At 43.7% G+C, this 20,954-nt stretch overlaps 1 protein-coding gene across 2 annotated transcripts in view; it reads right to left on the bottom strand.

Moving 5' to 3' along the window:
* The window catches only part of SCFD1 (sec1 family domain containing 1), a 103,189-nt gene that overhangs the window by 46,682 nt on the left and 35,553 nt on the right, over nucleotides 1–20,954 (bottom strand). For both annotated transcript variants that reach the window (XM_056545251.1, XM_056545252.1), the window contains exons 12-14: nucleotides 19,296–19,386; nucleotides 17,911–17,984; nucleotides 17,112–17,193 (exon numbers count right to left, since the gene is read on the bottom strand). In XM_056545251.1, the coding sequence (XP_056401226.1) occupies nucleotides 17,112–17,193; nucleotides 17,911–17,984; nucleotides 19,296–19,386 (247 nt within the window). The remainder of the gene's footprint in view (nucleotides 1–17,111; nucleotides 17,194–17,910; nucleotides 17,985–19,295; nucleotides 19,387–20,954) is intronic.

Raw genomic sequence — 20,954 nt, 5'->3', positions numbered from 1 at the left:
CCCGTTACCTTTTCCCGTCACAAAATAACGTCTGTTATTAATAAAGGGCTATGACAGGTTTAAACGGATAATGTAAAAATCCCATAGACTATAATGGGATTTTGTAAAGGCCGTTTAACGTCCGTTTTGAATGGTTTTGTTAACGGATCTTTAAAACGGATGAATTTATAGTGTGAAACAGCCTTACAGTACATTACAAACAATTCTGTAACATTTCCTAACCAGATGTAATTCACAGATAGCATATTGCTGAGCAAGCAAAACATCCTGGGGGTGGGTCACCCTTTAGTCATCAGCTTAGTCACCCCCCCCCCCCCCAAAAAAAAAGGCGTCAAGCTTTCACCTGTACTTCTGAGATGTTTGTACAGACCTGCTTTTAAGAGGTTTTAATAAAGTGAAACTCTACTTTTCTATAATCTCTGAAATGCTGGAATTTCTTGCTGTTCTCTCCATACTCATCAATGAACCTGTGAAGCTTCCGGGTGTCTCCTAAACAAGCACCTTTGGTCAGCTGACTAAGCTTTTTGTTTGTCTACTATATGGCAGTGGAGCTTTTAGACTTGGCTGTGATCAGGACACATTCATTGTTGTTTAGAGGTATAGTCTGGGGCATTTTGGTAAACTGGCAGCATATACAGGAAGATAGGAAATTGTCTTCATAGGCCCTTAAAGGGGTACTCCGCCCCTAGACATCTTATCCCCTATCCAAAGGATAGGGGATAAGATGTCAGATCGCAGGGGGTCCCGCTGTTGGGGACCCCCGGGATCTCGGCTGCTGCACCCACCTTAAACAGATTTTTTCTTTTTGGAACACAGAGCTCTCTGCTGACATCATGACCACAGTGCTCTCTGCTAACATCTCTGTCCATTTTAGGAACTGTCCAGAGCAGCATATGTTTGCTATGGGGATTTTTCCTACTCTGGACAGTTCTTAAAATGGACAGAGATGTCAGCAGAGAGCACTGTGGTCATGATGTCAGCAGAGAGCTCTGTGATCCAAAAAGAAAAGAATTTCCTCTGTAGTATTCAGCAGCTAGTAAGTACTGGAAGGATTGAGATTTTTTAATAGAAGTAATTTACAAATCTGCTTGTGCGAATTTCTAGCTCCAATCACCCTCTTATGGGAAATCCACACCGCCTGTGCGCAGACGTGCCGATCCCGCCTTTGGCCAGGTAATGATATGCAAAGACGACGTATCGTCCAGCACTCAGGATGCGGTAAAAGAAACTTTTCTTTATTCAAGGATCATCAGACAAGTCACAAACAGAGAAAAAGCGTCTGACGCGTTTCGCACTTGCGTGCTTAAAGGGGTACTCCGCCCCTAGACATCTTATCATAAGATAAAATGTCAGATTGCCGCGGTCCCGCTGCTGGGGAGCCCTGGGATCCCCGCTGCGGCACCCCGCTGTCATTACAGCACAGAGCGAGTTCGCTCTGCACGTAATGACGGGCAGTACAGGGGCCGGAGCATCGTTACGTCACGGCTCCGCCCCTCGTGATGTCACGTCCCACCCCTTTCAATACAAGTCTATGGGAGGGGGCGTGGCGGTTGTCACGCCCCTCCCATAGACTTGCATTAAGGGGACGGGCCGTGATGCCACGAGGGGCGGAGCCATGACGTCACGCTGCTCCGTCCCCCGTATCGCCCGTCATTACGCACAGAGCGAACTCGCTCTGTGCTGTAATGAGAGTGGGGTGCCGCAGCTGGGATCCCAGGGCTCCCCAGCAGCGGGACCACAGCGATCTGACATCTTATCCCCTATCCTTTGGATAGGGGATAAGATGTCTAGGGGCGGAGTACCCCTTTAATCGTAGCCTACGATTAAGCACGCAAGTGCGAAACGAGTCAGATGCTTTTTCTCTGTTAGTGACTATTGTCTGATGATCCTTGAATAAAGAAAAATGTCTTTTACCGCATCCCGAATGCTGGATGATACGTCTTCTTTGCATAATTTACAAATCTGTTGAACTTTCTGGCACCAGTTGATTTAAAAAAAAAAAAAAAAAAAAGTTTTCCATCGGAGTACCCCTTTAAGTTGCCTGAAAAATGTTTATGTACTGAGATCTTTCACTGGAACAAATCCGTGTACCAGAACTGTGCGGACAAACAACAGTGCAGCTGTATGATAGGATCTAATGTCGGACAATTTACTTTTCATTCCAGCAGTAATGGCAGTCCACAACAAAATGCTAATGTGGAAACCACAGACTCGCAAGCAGCAATCTCTATGATGAAAACCTGAAATCTACATAGGAACATGAGCCCCCGGAATATCTCATACAGCTCCTTTTTTTGCCCCTTCATCAATACTATGACAAATAGTAACAAATAGGCAAGACAACCGCCTAGGGAAAATGAATTAGCTTTAGATGCAATGTCAGATAAATCAATCTACGTCAGTACCGTATTTTTCGCCGTATAAGACGCACTTTTTTTTCCCCAAAACTGGGGGGGGGGGAAAGTTGGTGGGTCTTATACGGCGAATACACACCTATCGCCACGGTCCCTGCGGCCATTAACGGCCGGGAACCGCGGCTAATACAGGACATCACCGATCGCGGTGATGCTCTGTATTAACCCTTCAGACGCGGCGATCAAAGCTGACCGCCGCGTCTGAAGGGAAAGTGACACTAACCCGGCTGCTCAGTCGTGCTGTTCGGGACCGTCGCGGCGTCCCTAACAGCTTACAGGACCCTGGGAGGGACCTTACCTGCCTCCTCGGTGTCTGCTCCGTGCTGGAATCCCCTGCATGGCGGCGCTCTCCTTCGACATTATCACGTCGTCGCGCATGCCATCCCGACATCCAATAGGAGCGGTGTGCATAAGCGAGGTGATGACGGCGGCGGAGAGCGTGGATCCCGGGAAGAAGACGTCCGGAGCGACGGGGACATCCCGGGGACAGCGATGGAGCGACATCCAGGGCAGCGGTGACGGGTCCGGAGCGGCTGGGACACGTGAGTATTACATCCTATCCAGTGGTCTTCAACCTGCGGACCTCCAGATGTTGCAAAACTACAACTCCAACGGCTGTCCGGGCATGCTTGGAGTTGTAGTTTTGCAACATCTGGAGGTCCGCAGATTGAAGATCACTGTTGGGTACAGAATCTTTTTTTTCTAGGTTTTGCACCTTTAAAATTGGGTGCGTCTTATATGCCGGTGCGTCCTATAGGGTGAAAAATACGGTAATTCTCAAGCAGGGTGCCTCCAGCTGTTGCACAACTACAACTCTCAGCATGCCCGGACAGCCAAAGGCTGTCCGGGCATGCTGGGAGTTGTAGTTTTGCAACAGCTGGAGGCACCCTGTTTGGGAAGCACTGATCTCCGGTCTAATGGGCTGGCATCTCGCACTCCACTACAAAGTGTAATGGTCTCTGGACAAGGCGGGGTTGGCCGTGTCCTTCTCTGTTTTTGGTGGAGAAGATGCTGGTGAATACTAACAGCTGCCGAAGCCAAGGATAAAGACAGGGGCTGTTTGTTGAAATCTTTCAACCTGCCGGGGTGTTATGAGACACAGACACCGAGTCAAAGCACTGACTTAATCCCGCTATGTGCCAGCGAGCTGCCAGTACTCACCAGAGGAGCTGATTGATGGTCAGTTTCCTTAGGACGATGCTAAATGCAGATGGAATATAAGCAGCAGGGACAGAGATCACATATCACAAGCAGAATATGAAGACTTCAGAGTTCTGGCCAAAAAAACAGAACCGACAAGCACATTGCTGTGCGAAAGTGTCTGCGTGAAAAACTGACTAAACAGGCAGTCGTCTTCATTCACACAGTTAAGAGCACAATTAATAACATTTTATGTAGTGGATACATAACACAGTACGGTTCTAAAGACACGTTCTAACACAAAGCGGTAGTCACAGGGCTGCAACCTATCACCAAAATAAGTCAAAATATTGTCTATTCCATGGAATACTTTCTCCTTCAACATGTACTTAAAACATTTCCAGAATTCAAGCACCAACCTCTGCACCCCTGAGCCATAGTGCTCTGACATAGGGAACTGTTCTACACTCACTGTCCACTTTACTGGGTACACCTTATAGTACCAGGGTGAACCCCCTTTTGTCTTCATTCTTCGAGGTATACTTTACATGGTGCAGGAAACATTCCTCAGAGATTTGGGTCCATATGGACATGATGACATCACACAGTTCCTCCATATGAACATCACAAAGTTCTTCCATATAGACATGATGACATCACACAGTTCCTCCATATGAACATCACACAGTTCTTCCATATGGACACGACGACATCACACAGTTCCTCCATATGGACACGACGACATCACACAGTTCCTCCATATGGACATGACGACATCACACAGTTCCTCCATATGGACACGACTACATCACACAGTTCCTCCATATGGACACAACGACATCACACAGTTCCTCCATATGGACACGACGACATCACACAGTTCCTCCATATGGACATGATGACATCACACAGTTCCTCCATATGGACATGATGACATCACACAGTTCCTCCATATGGACATGATGACATCACACAGTTCCTCCATATGGACATGATGACATCACACAGTTCCTCCATATGGACACGACGACATCACACAGTTCCTCCATATGGACACGACGACATCACACAGTTCCTCCATATGGACATGACGACATCACACAGTTCCTCCATATGGACATGACGACATCACACAGTTCCTCCACATGGACATGACGACATCACACAGTTCCTCCACATGGACATGATGACATCACACAGTTCCTCCACATGGACATGATGACATCACACATTTCCTCCATATGGATATGATGACATCACACAGTTCCTCCATATGGACATGACGACATCACACAGTTCCTCCATATGGACATGACGACATCACACAGTTCCTCCATATGGACATGACGACATCACACAGTTCCTCCATATAGACATGATGACATCACACAGTTCCTCCACATGGACATGACGACATCACACAGTTCCTCCATATGGACATGACGACATCACACAGTTCCTCCATATGGACATGACGACATCACACAGTTCCTCCATATGGACATGACGACATCACACAGTTCCTCCATATGGACATGACGACATCACATCACACAGTTCCTCCATATGGACATGATTACATCACACAGTTCCTCCATATGGACACAACGACATCACACAGTTCCTCCACATGGACATGATGACATCACACAGTTCCTCCACATGGACATGACGACATCACACAGTTCCTCCATATGGACATGACGACATCACACAGTTCCTCCATATGGACATGACGACATCACACAGTTCCTCCACATGGACATGATGACATCACACAGTTCCTCCACATGGACATGATTACATCACACATTTCCTCTATATGGATATGATGACATCACACAGTTCCTACATATGGACAGGATGACATCCCACAGTTCTTCCATATGGATATGATGACATCACACAGTTCTTCCATATGGATATGATGACATCACACAGTTCCTCCATATGGACATGATGACATCACACAGTTTTTCCATATGGACATGATGACATCACGCTGTTGCTACAGATTTGTCGGATGCACATCCATGATGGTAACCTCCTGTTCCACCACGTTCCAGCGGTGATCTATTGGATTGAGAACTGGTGACAGCGGAGGCCATTAGAGTCATTGTCATGTATGAGATGATGTGAGCTTAGTGACATGGTGCTATATTCTGCTGGAAGTAGGAACTGCTCTTCCAGTCTTCCATTGGCCAATTTTGGTGAGTCTGTGTGAATTGTAGCCTCAGAATTCTTTTCTTAGCTGACCCATCTTTAAGGTTAGACGTGTTGTGCATTCAGATGTGGTATTCTGCATACCATGGTTGTAACCAGTGGTTATTTGAGTTACTGTTGTCTTTCTGTAATCTTGAATCAGTCTGTCTATTGACCTCTGACATCAACAAGGCATATTTGTCAACACAACTGCGGCTCACTGGATATTTTCTCCTTTTCAGACCATTCTATGTAAACCCTAGAAATGGTTGTGTGTGAAAATCCCAGTAGATCAGCAGTTTATGAAATACTTAGACCGACCCATCAGGCACTAACAACCATGCCCCATGTTTTCTTGACCATGTCTACATGCCTAAATGCACTCAGTTGCTGCCATGTGATTGGCTGATTAGCTATTTATCTTAAAAAGCAAATGAACAGGTGTACCTAATAAAGTGGCCCGTGAGCTGTATATGTGTCCCATCAGAATTAGAAAAATAATTTTGGATCTTATCTATTTTTCTATAATATAAACTTTATACTGAAATATAATTTTATGATTAGGCTGGGTTCACAACGTATTTTTTTTCCATCACAGGTATCCATTGACATCATGTTGAGAACAGGATGCCAACAAATGCTGTGTTGGAATGCACTGGGTGCCTTTCATTCAGGCTGTATACCCTAGTTTACCACACTTGCGCATTACTATAATTTACAAAAACTTTTAACATGTTGTCCAAACACGTCAATAGTTTTGATCGCACTGGAATTCTCTCCTGAGATCAGCTGCGATCAATAGTTGCCAGCCGGGGAAGTGCGCAGCATCACGCTTGTTTCCCAGGCAAGCTCCCAGATCCGTCCTTTTCACTGCATAGGCTTACATGCCGACCTTTTTCACTGAAAAGGTCGGATTGGATTGACAGCCAGTGAGTGGGGCATGGCCTGCCGCAAACTTCCCCAGCTTATAACCAGTGATCTCACTCCTGAGATTCAGTGAGATCAAAACTTTTTAAATGTTTGGGCAACATGTCATTAGTTTTTACAAACAATAGTATAACTTTGAAAAAGCACATACCAGTGGAAGGCAGCCTGAACAGACTAACGGGGTGACTCTGCTCATGACGTATACTATGGCTACTGTCCACCACAATATACATCGGCATCCCATTCTGGTCAGGATGCTTACAGATACCTGTGGTGGAAAGTGAAAACACAATGTGAACCGAACCCAGCCTTAATAAACTGGAAATGTGTCAAACTTCACATGACAGATACAGTATCACAGCACATCAGTTACAAACAGTTAAATAAATGTATAGGGAAAAAAAGGAAGCCAAAGGCATGGAGCATTTTCTGTAGCGCTTGCTGACAAGGTACATTAAACATCTGGAAATACTGAGGAAATCAGCACAAACCACATGTGTTATAAAAGAAATTATAGATACTATAGATTTCCTTTAAAGGAAGATTAACAAAAGGGGTTTAGCACGGAAATCAGTTCCCTTAGGCAGAGCAATGCTCACAGGACAGACTTCTTTTAGAACCGAATTCCATTCTCCAATGTCTGTCTTTTCTGTTTCTGAATCTGTTGCAATAGGTTAAATAAGTCACAAAAGGTTCGAGAAGATGAAACTTTCTAATAAAAACATTTATTTTCTATATCTTGCTAAAAATGGCAGACTTTTTCTCAAATTACGGCCACTGAACGTACTAATGTGCTCATTATCAGACGTTTTTCTTCTACCTCAATAATTTAAATAAAAAAAAAAGCTGTTTTCACCTCCTCCCCATCTTTTGAACTGTAAAACAAAAACAACAGATGCTGACAGGAAAAAAAAAATGATGGGTGAACATGGCTTCACTCTTGTTCCAATGCTAACTCCAAGAAGATGTTTTCATACATGTACAATTTATTCTATATCTTATACTAGTGACGCCCACGTGGTGGTCTTTATTTGCCTAATGTTGGGCCTCTTGGACCAATATGTACCTCATAATCAGTTTGTAGTTGAATTGCTATCTTTTGTATTGACAAGGAACTATTTCATTTTTGAGGGGCAGTCGTTCGACCAGCAACAAGGTACTGCTATGGGGACTTATATGTTGGCTGGTGGGAGGACCAAAATGTTTTCTCAGAGGAAATGTCACAATGGACAGACCATGTAAATTTGTGGTTAAGGTATATAGATGATATACTGTTGGTCTGGACGTCACATTTTAAACTGTTTGTCCAGGCACTTAATAACAATGACCTGAACCTCAAGTTTATATCCACTATCAGCAAGAGTCATTTAGAGTTACGGGAGTTAATTATTCAGACTTCCATTAACAGGAAACAAACAGCCACCAATACCCTTCTACAGTGGGACAGTTATCATCTCCCACTGAAGAGGGGTATCCCCATGGGATAAAACTTGCGGGTTCGCCGCAATTGTTCTACTGTGGGCGAGTTTGAATTAAAGGCACAAGAACTAAGGTATAGACTCAGAGAACGAGGTACCCTAACAAAGTTCTCAAAAGAGCCTACCATCGGGCCTTAAAAAGTCAGAGAGTACAGCTGAAGAGAGAATAAGACTAATAGGCACGTATGATGAGGAAGGCAGTCAAGTGAAAGAAATAATACAAAAATACTGGGAAATATTGAACTCTGATAAAATACTCTCTAAGATTATCCCAGAAAAACCTCTAATCACTTATCGTAGGGGGAAAATCATAAAGATAGTTTGACAAAAAGTTGCTTTGAACCCGTACAAACAGGGAAAACCTGGTTGACAAGAAGACTGACAAGGACATATCCATGTGGAAAATGTGTTGTTTATCTCTTTGTCAAGACAGGAAAAACCTTTGTCAGTGCAAATACAAAAAAAAGAGAGGATAAGATCAGACATCTGGCCAATTGTAACACCAAGGGTGTCATTTATTTACTGACCATGTGTCCATGTTCGGCAAACTATGTAGACAAAACCTTTAGACTTTAAAAAAACGATTACAGGAACATATATCCGACATTGTACATGGAAAGGACACATCAGTAGGGAATCATTTTGCGCAATTTCACGATAGCTGTTCGGAGGGACTAACTGTACAAGTGCTGGAAGTGGTCCCGGCCCCAAAGAGAGGGGGGAATTGGGACAAAATCCTTCTGCAACATGAAGCAATGTGGACATTCAATTTAGATTCAGTAAAGCCCAAAGGCTTGAATGGTTTTATAGCATATTCTTGTTTCATTTAAAAATAGTACATTGAGGCGTTTAGCTCAATTCTCTATCCTGATAATAAAGAAAACAAGTTATTCATTTTTTAAACATTAACTAGTCTAATATTGCAGTTTGCAAAGAAAAAAAACTCATATATAAAATACTTGCATTACCATCAAATCAGTATGTAATAAATGAGACAGTTTCCCTACTCAGAACGAGGACCAGCACTCCTGAGATGACATCATCCCATTCATTATCCAGCACCTTAGTGACTAGTATTCCAGTCAGCCGGTGTAGAAACATCATGTGACGTAGGTTTAGATGACTGGAGCATTCAATAAAGGCTTCAGGAAAGGTGGGGCTTAGTATCCTATAAGGAAACACCAGTTTTTATCAGTGTACGACCACCATCAGAGTCGCACGCTGTATACTACAGTTGGATAAAAGGATTATTGGCTAAAGAAATTAGTCGAATTGAATCAATAAGGAAACCTAGATTACGAATGGACTTGTGCTATTATGAAGTCACCAGGTTTTTTGCACCTTAAAGGGGTACTCCGCCCCTAGACATCTTATCCCCTATACATAGGATAGGGGATTAGATGTCTGATTGCGGTGGTCCCGCCGCTGGGGACCCCCACGATCTCCCTGCTGCACACGACGTTCATTTGGAGCATCGGGTGCAGCCCCGTAGACTTGTGATGTCACGGCCACGCCCCCTCAATGCAAGTCTATAGGAGGGGAGCGTGATGGCCGTCACGCCCCCTTCCATAGACTTGAATTGAGGGGGTATGGCCATGATGTCACGAGCGGGGCATGACCGTGACATCACGAGCCTCCACCCCGCAACGCATTAGCCATGTGTGCCAGATGTCTGGGGTGCCGCAGCCGAGATCGCGGGGGTCCCTAGCGGCGGAACCCTCGTGATGAGACACCTTATCTCCTATCCTTTGGATAGAGGATAAGATGTCTAGGGGTAGGGAACCAGTTTAATATAGCTGTACCGCTGAAGCACGATTAACAAGGCACTTTAATGCCCCTTCATCAAGTTCCACATGAACTTCAATTCACACTTAATGCAGTATCTAGCAGTTTGGATTAAGAGGTATACCTATGTGGACTGGGATACAAGCTGCATGAAAAGTAGATAATTACTCCCAGTACACATTGTCTGCAGGAAAACTAAGAGTTTGGGCTAAGTGATAAATAACTAAGATCACATTGGATGTTTTATTAAAATATATGGACTATGCAGTTAATCTATGTGGACTAATATACAAAGTAAAGGAGAGGTGTACATTAACTGAGGGACACCGGAAAGAAACCTGCAGGAATAACATTTTTAGTATCTGAGTCAGGATATTTTTAGTGCCCATTTATGGTCCTTGAAACCGCAATCGGACAGAATAAATATGAATAGTAACCCTTTCCAAACTAACTGATATAAAGTGTGATATGGAAGGTATCTATGGAGTTAATGTATGTGGACTACATTGGTGCCCTCTAAGGCATATATAGAGCGCACCCTATCTGGATGCAGTAATAATTAAATTATTCAAGATCTTTTACTGTATTAGTGTGATATTCTAGAGGTCAATGTGATTGTAGGATTACCACTTCAGAGATCTACATACACTGTGGAAAACAGCACAGAAACCAGATATACTTAAATCAATGACTCAAATTGGTGGCGGTAAAAAAAAAATGGTATGTTTTTTTAGATTTTTGCATATAGTTTTAATAGGAATAATAAAAGTGAAGTTTTAGAGGTTCCTGTTTTGTCAGTGCATATACACATCTGATTTTACCAACTTTGCATTATGAGAGAACCCCTTTAAGGACACCAGTATCTGTGAAAACCATGAAGTGTGCACAAAGATTTTTGGCTTAAATTTGACGAACTGCTCTTCAGTCCCTCACGTCAAGCCTCGACTTTCGAGCACAGCTACTTCTGTCTGCAGATGTTTTGATGCTCTCTACATCCTGGAGACGATATATGTAGACTACGGCACATGCATCGTCTCAGAAAATCAGAACACAGATGCCCCTTCTAGGTGCGCACAAAAAAATCATTCTCCTTTGGAATGATTTGATATATTACGTCCTTAATACAAAAACTGATTTTTAGAACAGCACAAGTAATAAAGTTTATGAATAGCCTTATCCCTCAAGGAGAAGAGGGGGTGAAATCAGGTGTGCCAGGGGTGTTTTAGATTAACCCTTGTACAGGGTTAAAAAGGATGCCCCATATATGCTGGTATCTGACTAATACTAGTTAGTCATTCCCTTTATCTTAAAGGCAATTTATCTTCAGACATACCAGACATGTCACCCAATTTAATTTGTGGTTTTATGGAGATCTCATAATCTAATGTGTACTAATGAGATAAGAACCTATAAACACGTAAAATATAAAAAGCTACAGACCGTAAGAGAGAGTAACAGGTTAAGTATCAAGCATCCTCACTGCTAAAATAATTTTCATTTGTTTCGGGATGTTTTTCACGTTTTATTTATTTTTTTACAAGAAATTGGAAACTGCAAAACATTCCCTGTATGGAACAAAACTTTCCACAGAAACATCACACTCAATTTGTTTGACAAACAAATTATCTTAACTTACAACTTAATCTGAAAAAGCAAGAATATCTGGGATGTACAATTTGAACTGACACACTTCATAGCACAAAGCTATGCTAAGAGGCTTTTAGAGCGGGCAGACGTGCAGCCGCTGGTGCTCCATAGAGATACAGTACAGAAGGTCTGGCAGCAGAAAGCCTGAAATCATCTGTCTCTCATTGCCATACTTTCTGCTTTATGAACTCTCGTCATCTTGTTGGTAATGGATCCAAAACCCTTGATTTACGAACAAAGCTTACGGCTACTTTCCTTCCCCTGTTGTGATAAATATGTCTAAAAAGAAGTTATAATACAACATGCGCTCAATGTAACAAGAGAGGAGTCCAGCAGCATCTGGTGCATGCACTGTGCGCGGATGAAGCAGAGACAGTGCGCCTTGCTTACTGTGCATGCACCAGATGCTGCTGGACAGTTCTCATGACTCCTCACAGGTAATTTACATACACATCCCAATGTATTATAACCTATTTTAAACAAATTTGAGTGAACAGCTTCACAGAATCTGTATGTGCTATATAAAGAATTATTATACATAATGCTAAAATAGAGACTTCTATTGAGAGGTTCCCTTTAACCCCTTAAGGACTCAGCCTATTTTCACCTTAAGGACACAGCAAATTTTTGCTTTTGCATTTTAGTTTTTTCCTCCTTCCCTTCTAAAAATCATAACGCTTTCAATTTTGCGCCTACAGACCCATATAAAGTCTTGTTTTTTGCATCACCAATTGTACTTTGTAATGACACTTATTTTATAATATAATCTGCGGCGAAATAAAAAAAAATGCCATTTTGTAAATTTTGGGGGCTCCCGTTTCTACATAGTGCACTTTTCGGTAAAAATGACAGCTTATCTTTATTCTGTAGATCCATCCATTCAGGGATACCCAATTTATATGGGTTTTATTTTAATACTTAATAAATTTATAAACTACATGCACCAAAATTAGTAGGTTTAAAATTGGCAACTTCTGACCCCTATAACTTTTTATTATTCCGTATATGGGCCTGTATGAGGGCTCATTTCTTGCGCCATCATCTCTAGTTTTTATCTGTACCATTTTTGTTTTGATGGGACTTTTTAATCGCTTTTGATCTACTGCTTGGAGCAGTAGCTCACCGATCGGATGATGGAGAGGCAGGTGAGGACCCTCTCGTCTTCCAGCAAGCTGATCGGGACATCGCGATTTTGTCCCGATAGTCCCGATCAGCTACGCTGAGCCTCCGGGACAGTTTTAGTTTAGTTTTAGACGCAGCAATCAACTTTCATCGTGGCGTCTAAGGGGTTAATGCTGGGCATCGGCCCGATCGGTGGTGCCCGGCATTAGCAGTGGGTCCTGGCTGCCGGTAGCAACCGGGACCCGCGGGGTTTAACACGTTCTCCGCTGGTGAAAACCGCTTTGAGCCCCGATAAAAAGATCAGGGTGTACAGGTGCTAACTGCGTCCTTAAGGACTCTGGATTCAGGGTGTACCTGTACACCCTGCGTCCTTAAAAAGTTAACGTGTACCTGTTGTTTCAGGTGACTTTTCAGGATAAGCTGCCCTGTGTGTGTACATGAGGAGCAGCGCTAATCGTGGCCATTATATAACTTGTACATGGCATTTTTAGCAGACTTCATCTATAAGTTTCAGTTCTCACAAAGCTGGTGGGCGGAGCCTAATGGCTATGGTGTCTGCCATACACTGTACAGACACAGATGAAGAGATCCTGCACTTCTATGTCTCTATACACTGTACACAGAGGAGGAGATCCTGCACTTCTATGTTTCTATACGCTGTACACACAGATGAGGAGATCCTTCGCTTCTATGTCTCTATACACTGTACACACAGAGGAGTAGATCCTGCACTTCTATGTCTCTATACACTGTACACACAGAGGAAGATATCCTGCACTTCTATATCTCTATACACTGTACACACAGAGGAGGAGATCCTGCACTTCTATATCTCTATCTATACGCTGTACACACAAAGGAGGAGATCCTGCACTTCTATGTCTCCATGCACTGTGCACACAGATGAGGAGATCCTGCACTTCTGTGTCTCCATACACACAGAGAGAAGGAGATCCTGCACTTCTATGTCTTTATACACTGTACACACAGAGGAGGAGATCCTGCACTTCTATGTCTCTATACACTATACCCACACAGAGGAGGAGATCCTGTACTTCCACGTATCTATACACTGTACACACAGAGGAGGAGATCCTGCACTTCTATGTCTCCATACACTGTGAAAACAGAGGAGGAGATCCTGTACTTATGTGTCTCCATACACACACAGAGGAGGAGATCCTGCACTTCTATTTCTCCATATACTGTACACAGAGGAGGAGATCCTGCACTTCTATTTCTCCATATACTGTACACAGAGGAGGAGATCCTGCACTTCTGTGTCTCCATACACTGCACACACACAGAAGAGGATATCATGTACTTCTATGTCTCGGACTATTATTTTACAGATTATATAGGAATATGATCTACATACAAAACCTGAAAGATTCTCTGAACACAGCAACAGAAGAGTTGAAGGGTGGGTGGATTTTTCTACAGCAAAACACAAGCAAATCTGCATTTTAATCCACATAACAAGCCAATTTCTATGCTGAAATAGTCCACAGTGGGTTGATTTTATAATCTCCTCCATTTGCCCAGTGCTGTAATACTCTATGGATTTAAAGTGTGCCTGTCGTCAACGAAAACTTTTTATATAATGTAGATAATACAATTTTATGTATATTTGTAAAATACATTGCTTAAAAAAATTGTATATTTATGGGTGAAAGAGTGCTGTCCCTGCAGCTGTTGCCTGTGAGGAGTCCAAATACAGGAAGTGAGGATAAGACAAGCAGGTCTCTATGCAGGCTCCTGGCGTATCAATCATCCTCATGTGCGAGTCCATAGCAAATCATAGAGCCTCACTTCACAGATTCCTGCTTGTCCTCACTGCAGAGCCCTGCTTGTCCTCACTGCACAGAGCCCTGCTTGTCCTCAGTGTACAGAGCCCCGCTTGTCCTCACTGCACAGAGCCCCGCCTGTCCTCACTGCACAGAGCCCCGCCTGTCCTCACTGCACAGAGCCCCGCCTGTCCTCACTGCACAGAGCCCCGCCTGTCCTCACTGCACAGAGCCCCGCCTGTCCTCACTGCACAGAGCCCCGCCTGTCCTCACTGCACAGAGCCCCGCCTGTCCTCACTGCACAGAGCCCCGCCTGTCCTCACTGCACAGAGCCCCGCCTGTCCTCACTGCACAGAGCCCCGCTTGTCCTCACTGCACAGAGCCCCGCTTGTCCTCACTGCACAGAGCCCCGCTTGTCCTCACTGCACAGAGCCCCGCTTGTCCTCACTGCACAGAGCCCCGCTTGTCCTCACTGCACAGAGCCCCGCTTGTCCTCACTGCACAGAGCCCCGCTTGTCCTCACTGCACAGAGCCCCGCTTGTCCTCACTGCACAGAGCCCCGCTTGTCCTCACTGCACAGAGCCCCGCTTGTCCTCACTGCACAGAGCCCCGCTTGTCCTCACTGCACAGAGCCCCGCTTGTCCTCACTGCACAGAGCCCCGCTTGTCCTCACTGCACAGAGCCCCGCTTGTCCTCACTGCACAGAGCCCCGCTTGTCCTCACTGCACAGAGCCCCGCTTGTCCTCACTGCACAGAGCCCCGCTTGTCCTCACTGCACAGAGCCCCGCTTGTCCTCAGTATACAGAGCCCTACTTGTCCTCAGTATACAGAGCCCTGCTTGTCCTCAGTGTACAGAGCCTCGCTTGTCCTCAGTGTACAGAGCCCCGCTTGTCCACAGTGTACAGAGCCCCGCTTGTCCTCAGTGTACAGAGCCCTGCTTGTCCTCAGTGTACAGAGCCCTGCTTCTCCTCAGTGTACAGAGCCCTGCTTGTCCTCAGTGTACAGAGCCCTGCTTGTCCACAGTGTACAGAGCCCTGCTTGTCCACAGTGTACAGAGCCCTGCTTGTCCTCAGTGTACAGAGCCCTGCTTGTCCTCAGTGTACAGAGCCCTGCTTGTCCTCAGTGTACAGAGCCCTGCTTGTCCTCAGTGTACAGAGCCTTGCTTGTCCTCCGAGTACAGAGCCCTGCTTGTCAACCTTCACTTCCTGAATTTGGTCTCCTCATAGAGACACACATGCAATAGCTGCAGGGACAAAAATATACTTTTTTTAACCAATGTATATTAGAAATATACATATAATGGCATTATCTACGTTATATAAAAAGTTATTGTTGATGACATGTACACTTTAATAGCACAAATCCAAACTTACAGTCTGCAATGACACCGTGCCTGTATGAATTACCTCGTACAATAGAGAAACAAACAGATTTCATGGTGTTCAAAGATGCTTTGCAAAGCATCAACACATCATAACCAGAATATAGTGCTAGGTATGAATGGAATACTTTACCAACACCTACAGCAAGAAACTATGAAAAAAGGAAAGACAGTAAGGGGTTCCCTAGGAGTGGAAATTTTAAGGGCTTACCCAATTGTAGGCTGGGAATCGCTAATCTATTGTGTCTAGCATGACATCTATCACTGATAATAGCTAATTCCTAAGCCACTAAGTCCTGAGCCACCAAGGAATGCTTTAATTGTGGTTGAATGTATTGATAACATTGGGCAGTAATAGGGAATGCCTACAGGTTAGAGACGGAAGCTTTCACACTGGCTTTAATGTAGGCAGCGCTGTACTTATTGCCATCAGTAGTGTTACGCTATACGCTCCGGCCATACACGCTGGCAGTGAGAGCATGGTCCCCTAACCTTCTGCTGCCGACGGGGCTGGGATTCGCATGCAAGCCCCAGTCCATCACTCTCCGTGTGTTTCTCCTGCCTCTTCCGTCTCTCTGCTCCGGCGCGCGTGTCCCCGTCCCTTAGGGCGTGCGCGCACCGGAGCTTTAAGATTTAAAGGGCCAGTACGCTCATTAATGTAATCCACCTGTGGCTTGTTTATAAATTCCTCCACCCTCCTCAGTTCTCTGCCGGATCTTTGTTGCCTTGTGCCCTAGAGAAAGCGTTCCATTGTATTGCCTTGCCGTGTACCAGATCTCCTGCTTTTGTGACTTGACCTTGCTCCTCTGCTGCCTACCTACTGAACTCCTGCTACGTCCTGACTATGCTTCTGTGCCGCCTGCCCTGACCTTTTGCTATCCAGACTACGAGTTGCCTCATCCCTCCCGTTCCTCGCATCTCCTCAGCCGCCTGTGTGGTCGAGCCGTGCCAGGGGTAGCGACCTGGGCGTAGCCTGCAGCTGCAAGCCCATCCCGCTTTGCGGCGGGCTCTGGTGAAAACCAGCTGCACCTTAGACTCCGCTCCCTGGTACGGTCCAAGTCATCTGCCACAGCGGATCCACATCCACCGGAGTTCCTGTCTTCAGAAATGTGTTACAAGTAGGGAGCTACTTACATTAAAGCCAATTTAAATGATCTCATAGATGATACAGAAGTATTTGATCTTTCTAACAATATGTAGCAAAACAGATCAAAGCATTATAACATACCTTTATATGCTCCAAAACCGCAGTGGCTACATTAGTGTGTAGATCTATGAGCCTCTTCTTCTCCAGAAGCTCAGGAAGAGAGCTGAAAGCACAGGGGAAAGAAAGTCTTTACATTTTACAAATGTTACACACATAAAAGTTCTGATTCCCCCTGCAGACTTTTTTTTTCCTCATGTCATGAAGATATTGCGTTTTTTTAGTCTTGCTGTCCACAGTCAATGCTAAGGGCAGTTATCATGAACCACCCTGGCATCAGCATTAGAAATAGTCTTGGGGGCATTCAGTAAGTAGATGTCTGGGCAGCTCATGACAGTGCCACTGACAGCTCATGACAGTATTTATAAGCCAAAGATGCAGAAAAAGAATTTAAGCCTTTTCCTACCAAGGATATATCTTCACACAACCTGCCAGTAAATCACTTTATTAGAAAAAGAAAAAAATATGTGCTAATAGTATATATACTAAGTGCTCTCTTTCTCAGGCTTTGCTTTAAAACAAGACTTAGAACATAGGTCTTGCGATTATGCAACATCGGAACTAAGAGCTGCACATACTTGCAGTTCTCACTTTCTTACTTTTAGCCGGCAGCCCAAGGACATTTACAGAAAAAAAAATTGCTGCACAACCCCTTTAGTGGTCAGACTGAAAGCAGCAGAATATCAGGATTATTTTAAGATATAGATCGACAATTTATAAATTCAATCAAACAATCAGCAAAATAAGGTTAACATAAAACTTGATTAAATGGGCCTTTTTCTGATGACACATTACCTTTAAACACCATCTACTCAGCACTTACCTGACTGCAGATGTAAGTTTTGCTGTGTTGTCTGATAACATACTAATAGCGCCTTCATCCTCACCTTCCAAGCCCTGAGGCAGGAACAAAGAATATTGAAACATAAACTTCTGTACTACAGACCACAAACCTTGGGGAATAAATATTATCTTACAGTGGTTACCAAAATGTATAAAATCACCATGTCTACCTGATTGATTTAATTCACCAGTACATTTAAAAAAAAGATGAACTACCTAAAGCAGTGGTCTCCAACCTGCGGACCTCCAGATGTTGCAAAACTACAACTCCCAGCATGACCGGACGGCCGCTGGCTGTCCGGGCATGCTGGGAGTTGTAGTTTCGCAACATCTGGAGGTCCGCAGGTTGGAGACCACTGACCTAAAGTATACAAAGCAGGCAACCAAATAACCACAGATTTAATTCTTTATTTGACAAATAAGAAACAGATATTAAGTAATTGCTTGGGCCAAGATTCTCTTCATACTTGCATTAGTTTTGGTTGCTTTTTGACACTCAAAACAGCACAAGCTTGCTGCAGTATTGTATCCAACAAAAATACAAAATCATTCAATGTTAAAGAAATTTTCACCAAGCAATTTACATTTCTAAACTAAATACTGGCTAAAATATAAATTAGTCTACAGGGAGAATGAAAAGGTGATGGATGAAAATCAAAAACAGAGTGTGGCAAGATATGTTGGTTGTTCCCAGTCAGCTCTTTGTATAATGTTAAATAGGCATTTTTTTTTTGCATATGATAGAGCAGGTAAAATAAATAAGATTTGTAATTTACTCCCTGTAAAAAAATGTAATTTTGATGTCACCTTCATGGCCTTATAAATCTGGCCACTAGGAGTCTCCCTTCTGCTCCAGACCGTATTAAGTGTGCCATAAAATAATTTTAATGACAGTGCCCATTTAAGGAGAAGAAAAAATAAAATAAAATAAACATCACTGGAAACCATCCACCATGCAAATACACAGGTGAAGATTACAGCACACACGGAGTCCCAAAGTAAAATTCAACCTGTTTCGTTTATTGAAGTTCCCATAACATTCATAACTTATCCAGAACAAGGCTCCATGATGCAAAAATGATCTGTCAACCAATGCCAACTTTAATGTAGAATAGCGTTCAGGTGCTTTGTATATTTGTTAGAAAGTTAAAAAAAAAAAGCTGCCCATACACACTGGACAAAAGCCCTTATATGTCTTAAATGAGCACTGTCAAATCCATCCCAACTCCCCCCGACAGATTATGTTGGGAGGAAGAGAAAGGTCGGACTGGTTTGATTTTAAGTGCCCAACTTTTTGTTAAGGGAACAAAACAAGAGTAAAAACTATTAAGGTGAAATAAACTATAATGGTGAAATAAACCTGACCATCATGGTTTTTAGTCTTTTCACTTCATCTTCTTGGCTGCGGTAAGATTCCAGCTCTTGCTGCACTGATTCAGCAACTTCAGGAAAGGGGCTAAGGAGAAAAGAACACAGTTCTCTGGTCTGAGCAAAACATCTTCTATCCAACTATTTTATTGTCTTGTATTTTATTACTTTTATTTCCCTTGCAGATTCACACATTAATTGTTAGGACACCACACAGATTATCATCACTAAGACAGAAAGGTGGCTGTTTAAAGAGAACATGTGGTCTCTCTTGACCTGTCTGTTTTAGTATATATATATATATATATATATGTATTTTACATGAAATAATTCTGGAACATCTTTTCTTATAGAACTGTGTTGTGCTGTTTCTCTATTATTTCTACTAGAAATATATGTCCAAATAGCCAAATGGGTGTTAGCAGTTAGGGGTGTACTCCTGCACTTCCTGACACTATCCAATCAAAGCTAACAGTGCCAAACTATGAAGGGACACACCCCAACTAGTAACACCCATTTGGCTATTTAGTTCTATGTTTCCATTAAGAATAATAATGGCACCACGCTAAGCTATAACATTCCCCCATTGATAAAAACTTCTGACATGTCACTATAAACTTTAAGGGCCCTTTTAAGGGGTACTCTAAAGAAAGCATTGTTTTTCTTCAAATCAGCTGATGTCAGAAAGTTATACAAATTTGGATATTCTTACTATTTAAAAATCTTAATCCTTTCAGTACTTATCAGCTGCTGTATACTACAGAGGAAGTTGTGTAGTTCTTTCCAATCTGACCACAGTCCTCTCTGCTGCCATCTCTTCGTGTCAGAAACTGCCCAGAGTAGGAGAAGTGTTCTATTGGAATTTGCTACTGTTGTTGACAGTTCCTGACATGAGCAGAGGTGGCAGCAAGGAGCACAGTGGCTGAATGGAAACACTCCATGACATCTGCCAGGTCATACATAAGCTTATAAGTACTGGAAGGCTTAAGGGTGTACTCTACACCTAAACATGTTATCCCCTAGCCAAAGGCACCTCCGCGGCACCCCAGTCATCCAATGCGCATTACTGGCAATCACAATTTGCACGCCCCCTCCATTTATGTCTATGGGAGGAGGTGTGACAGCTGTGTACTAACCGTCACGCCCCCTCCTATAGACATAATTGGAGGGGTGTGGCTTGACTTCACGATCACAGAAGCTCCAGGCTTCCGTGACCGTAACGCCACAGCACCAGCCCAGAGATCACGTGGGGTCCCAGCGGCCGGGCTCCCTGCGATCTCTGAGCTGGTGCTGTGGCGTTATGGTCACAAAGGCCTTGAGCTTCTGTGATCGTGAAGTCAAGCCGCACCCCTCCATTCATGCCTATAGGAGGGGGCGTGACTGTTAGTACACAGATGTCACGCCTCCTCCCATACATATGAATGGAGGGGGCGTGGCAACTGTGATCGCCAGTCATCTGGCACGGAACAGAATTCACTCTGCGCATTCAATGACTGGGGTGCCGTGGAGGAGATCCTTTGGATAGGGGATAACATGTCTAGTGGTGGAGTACTCCTTTAAGAATTTTAAATTGATTTGCAAAACTTTTTCTTCTCTCCAGAGAATCCTTTTAATATTCTACAAAACAGTTTTAGGACAAAAAACAAGTGGCATCTA

This window comes from Hyla sarda, chromosome 11, assembly GCF_029499605.1.
Source record: "Hyla sarda isolate aHylSar1 chromosome 11, aHylSar1.hap1, whole genome shotgun sequence".
In the NCBI taxonomy this organism is placed as follows: domain Eukaryota; kingdom Metazoa; phylum Chordata; class Amphibia; order Anura; family Hylidae; genus Hyla; species Hyla sarda.
Note: the sequence above shows the minus strand (reverse complement) of the source record. Positions and strands in the feature narration are given on the sequence as shown.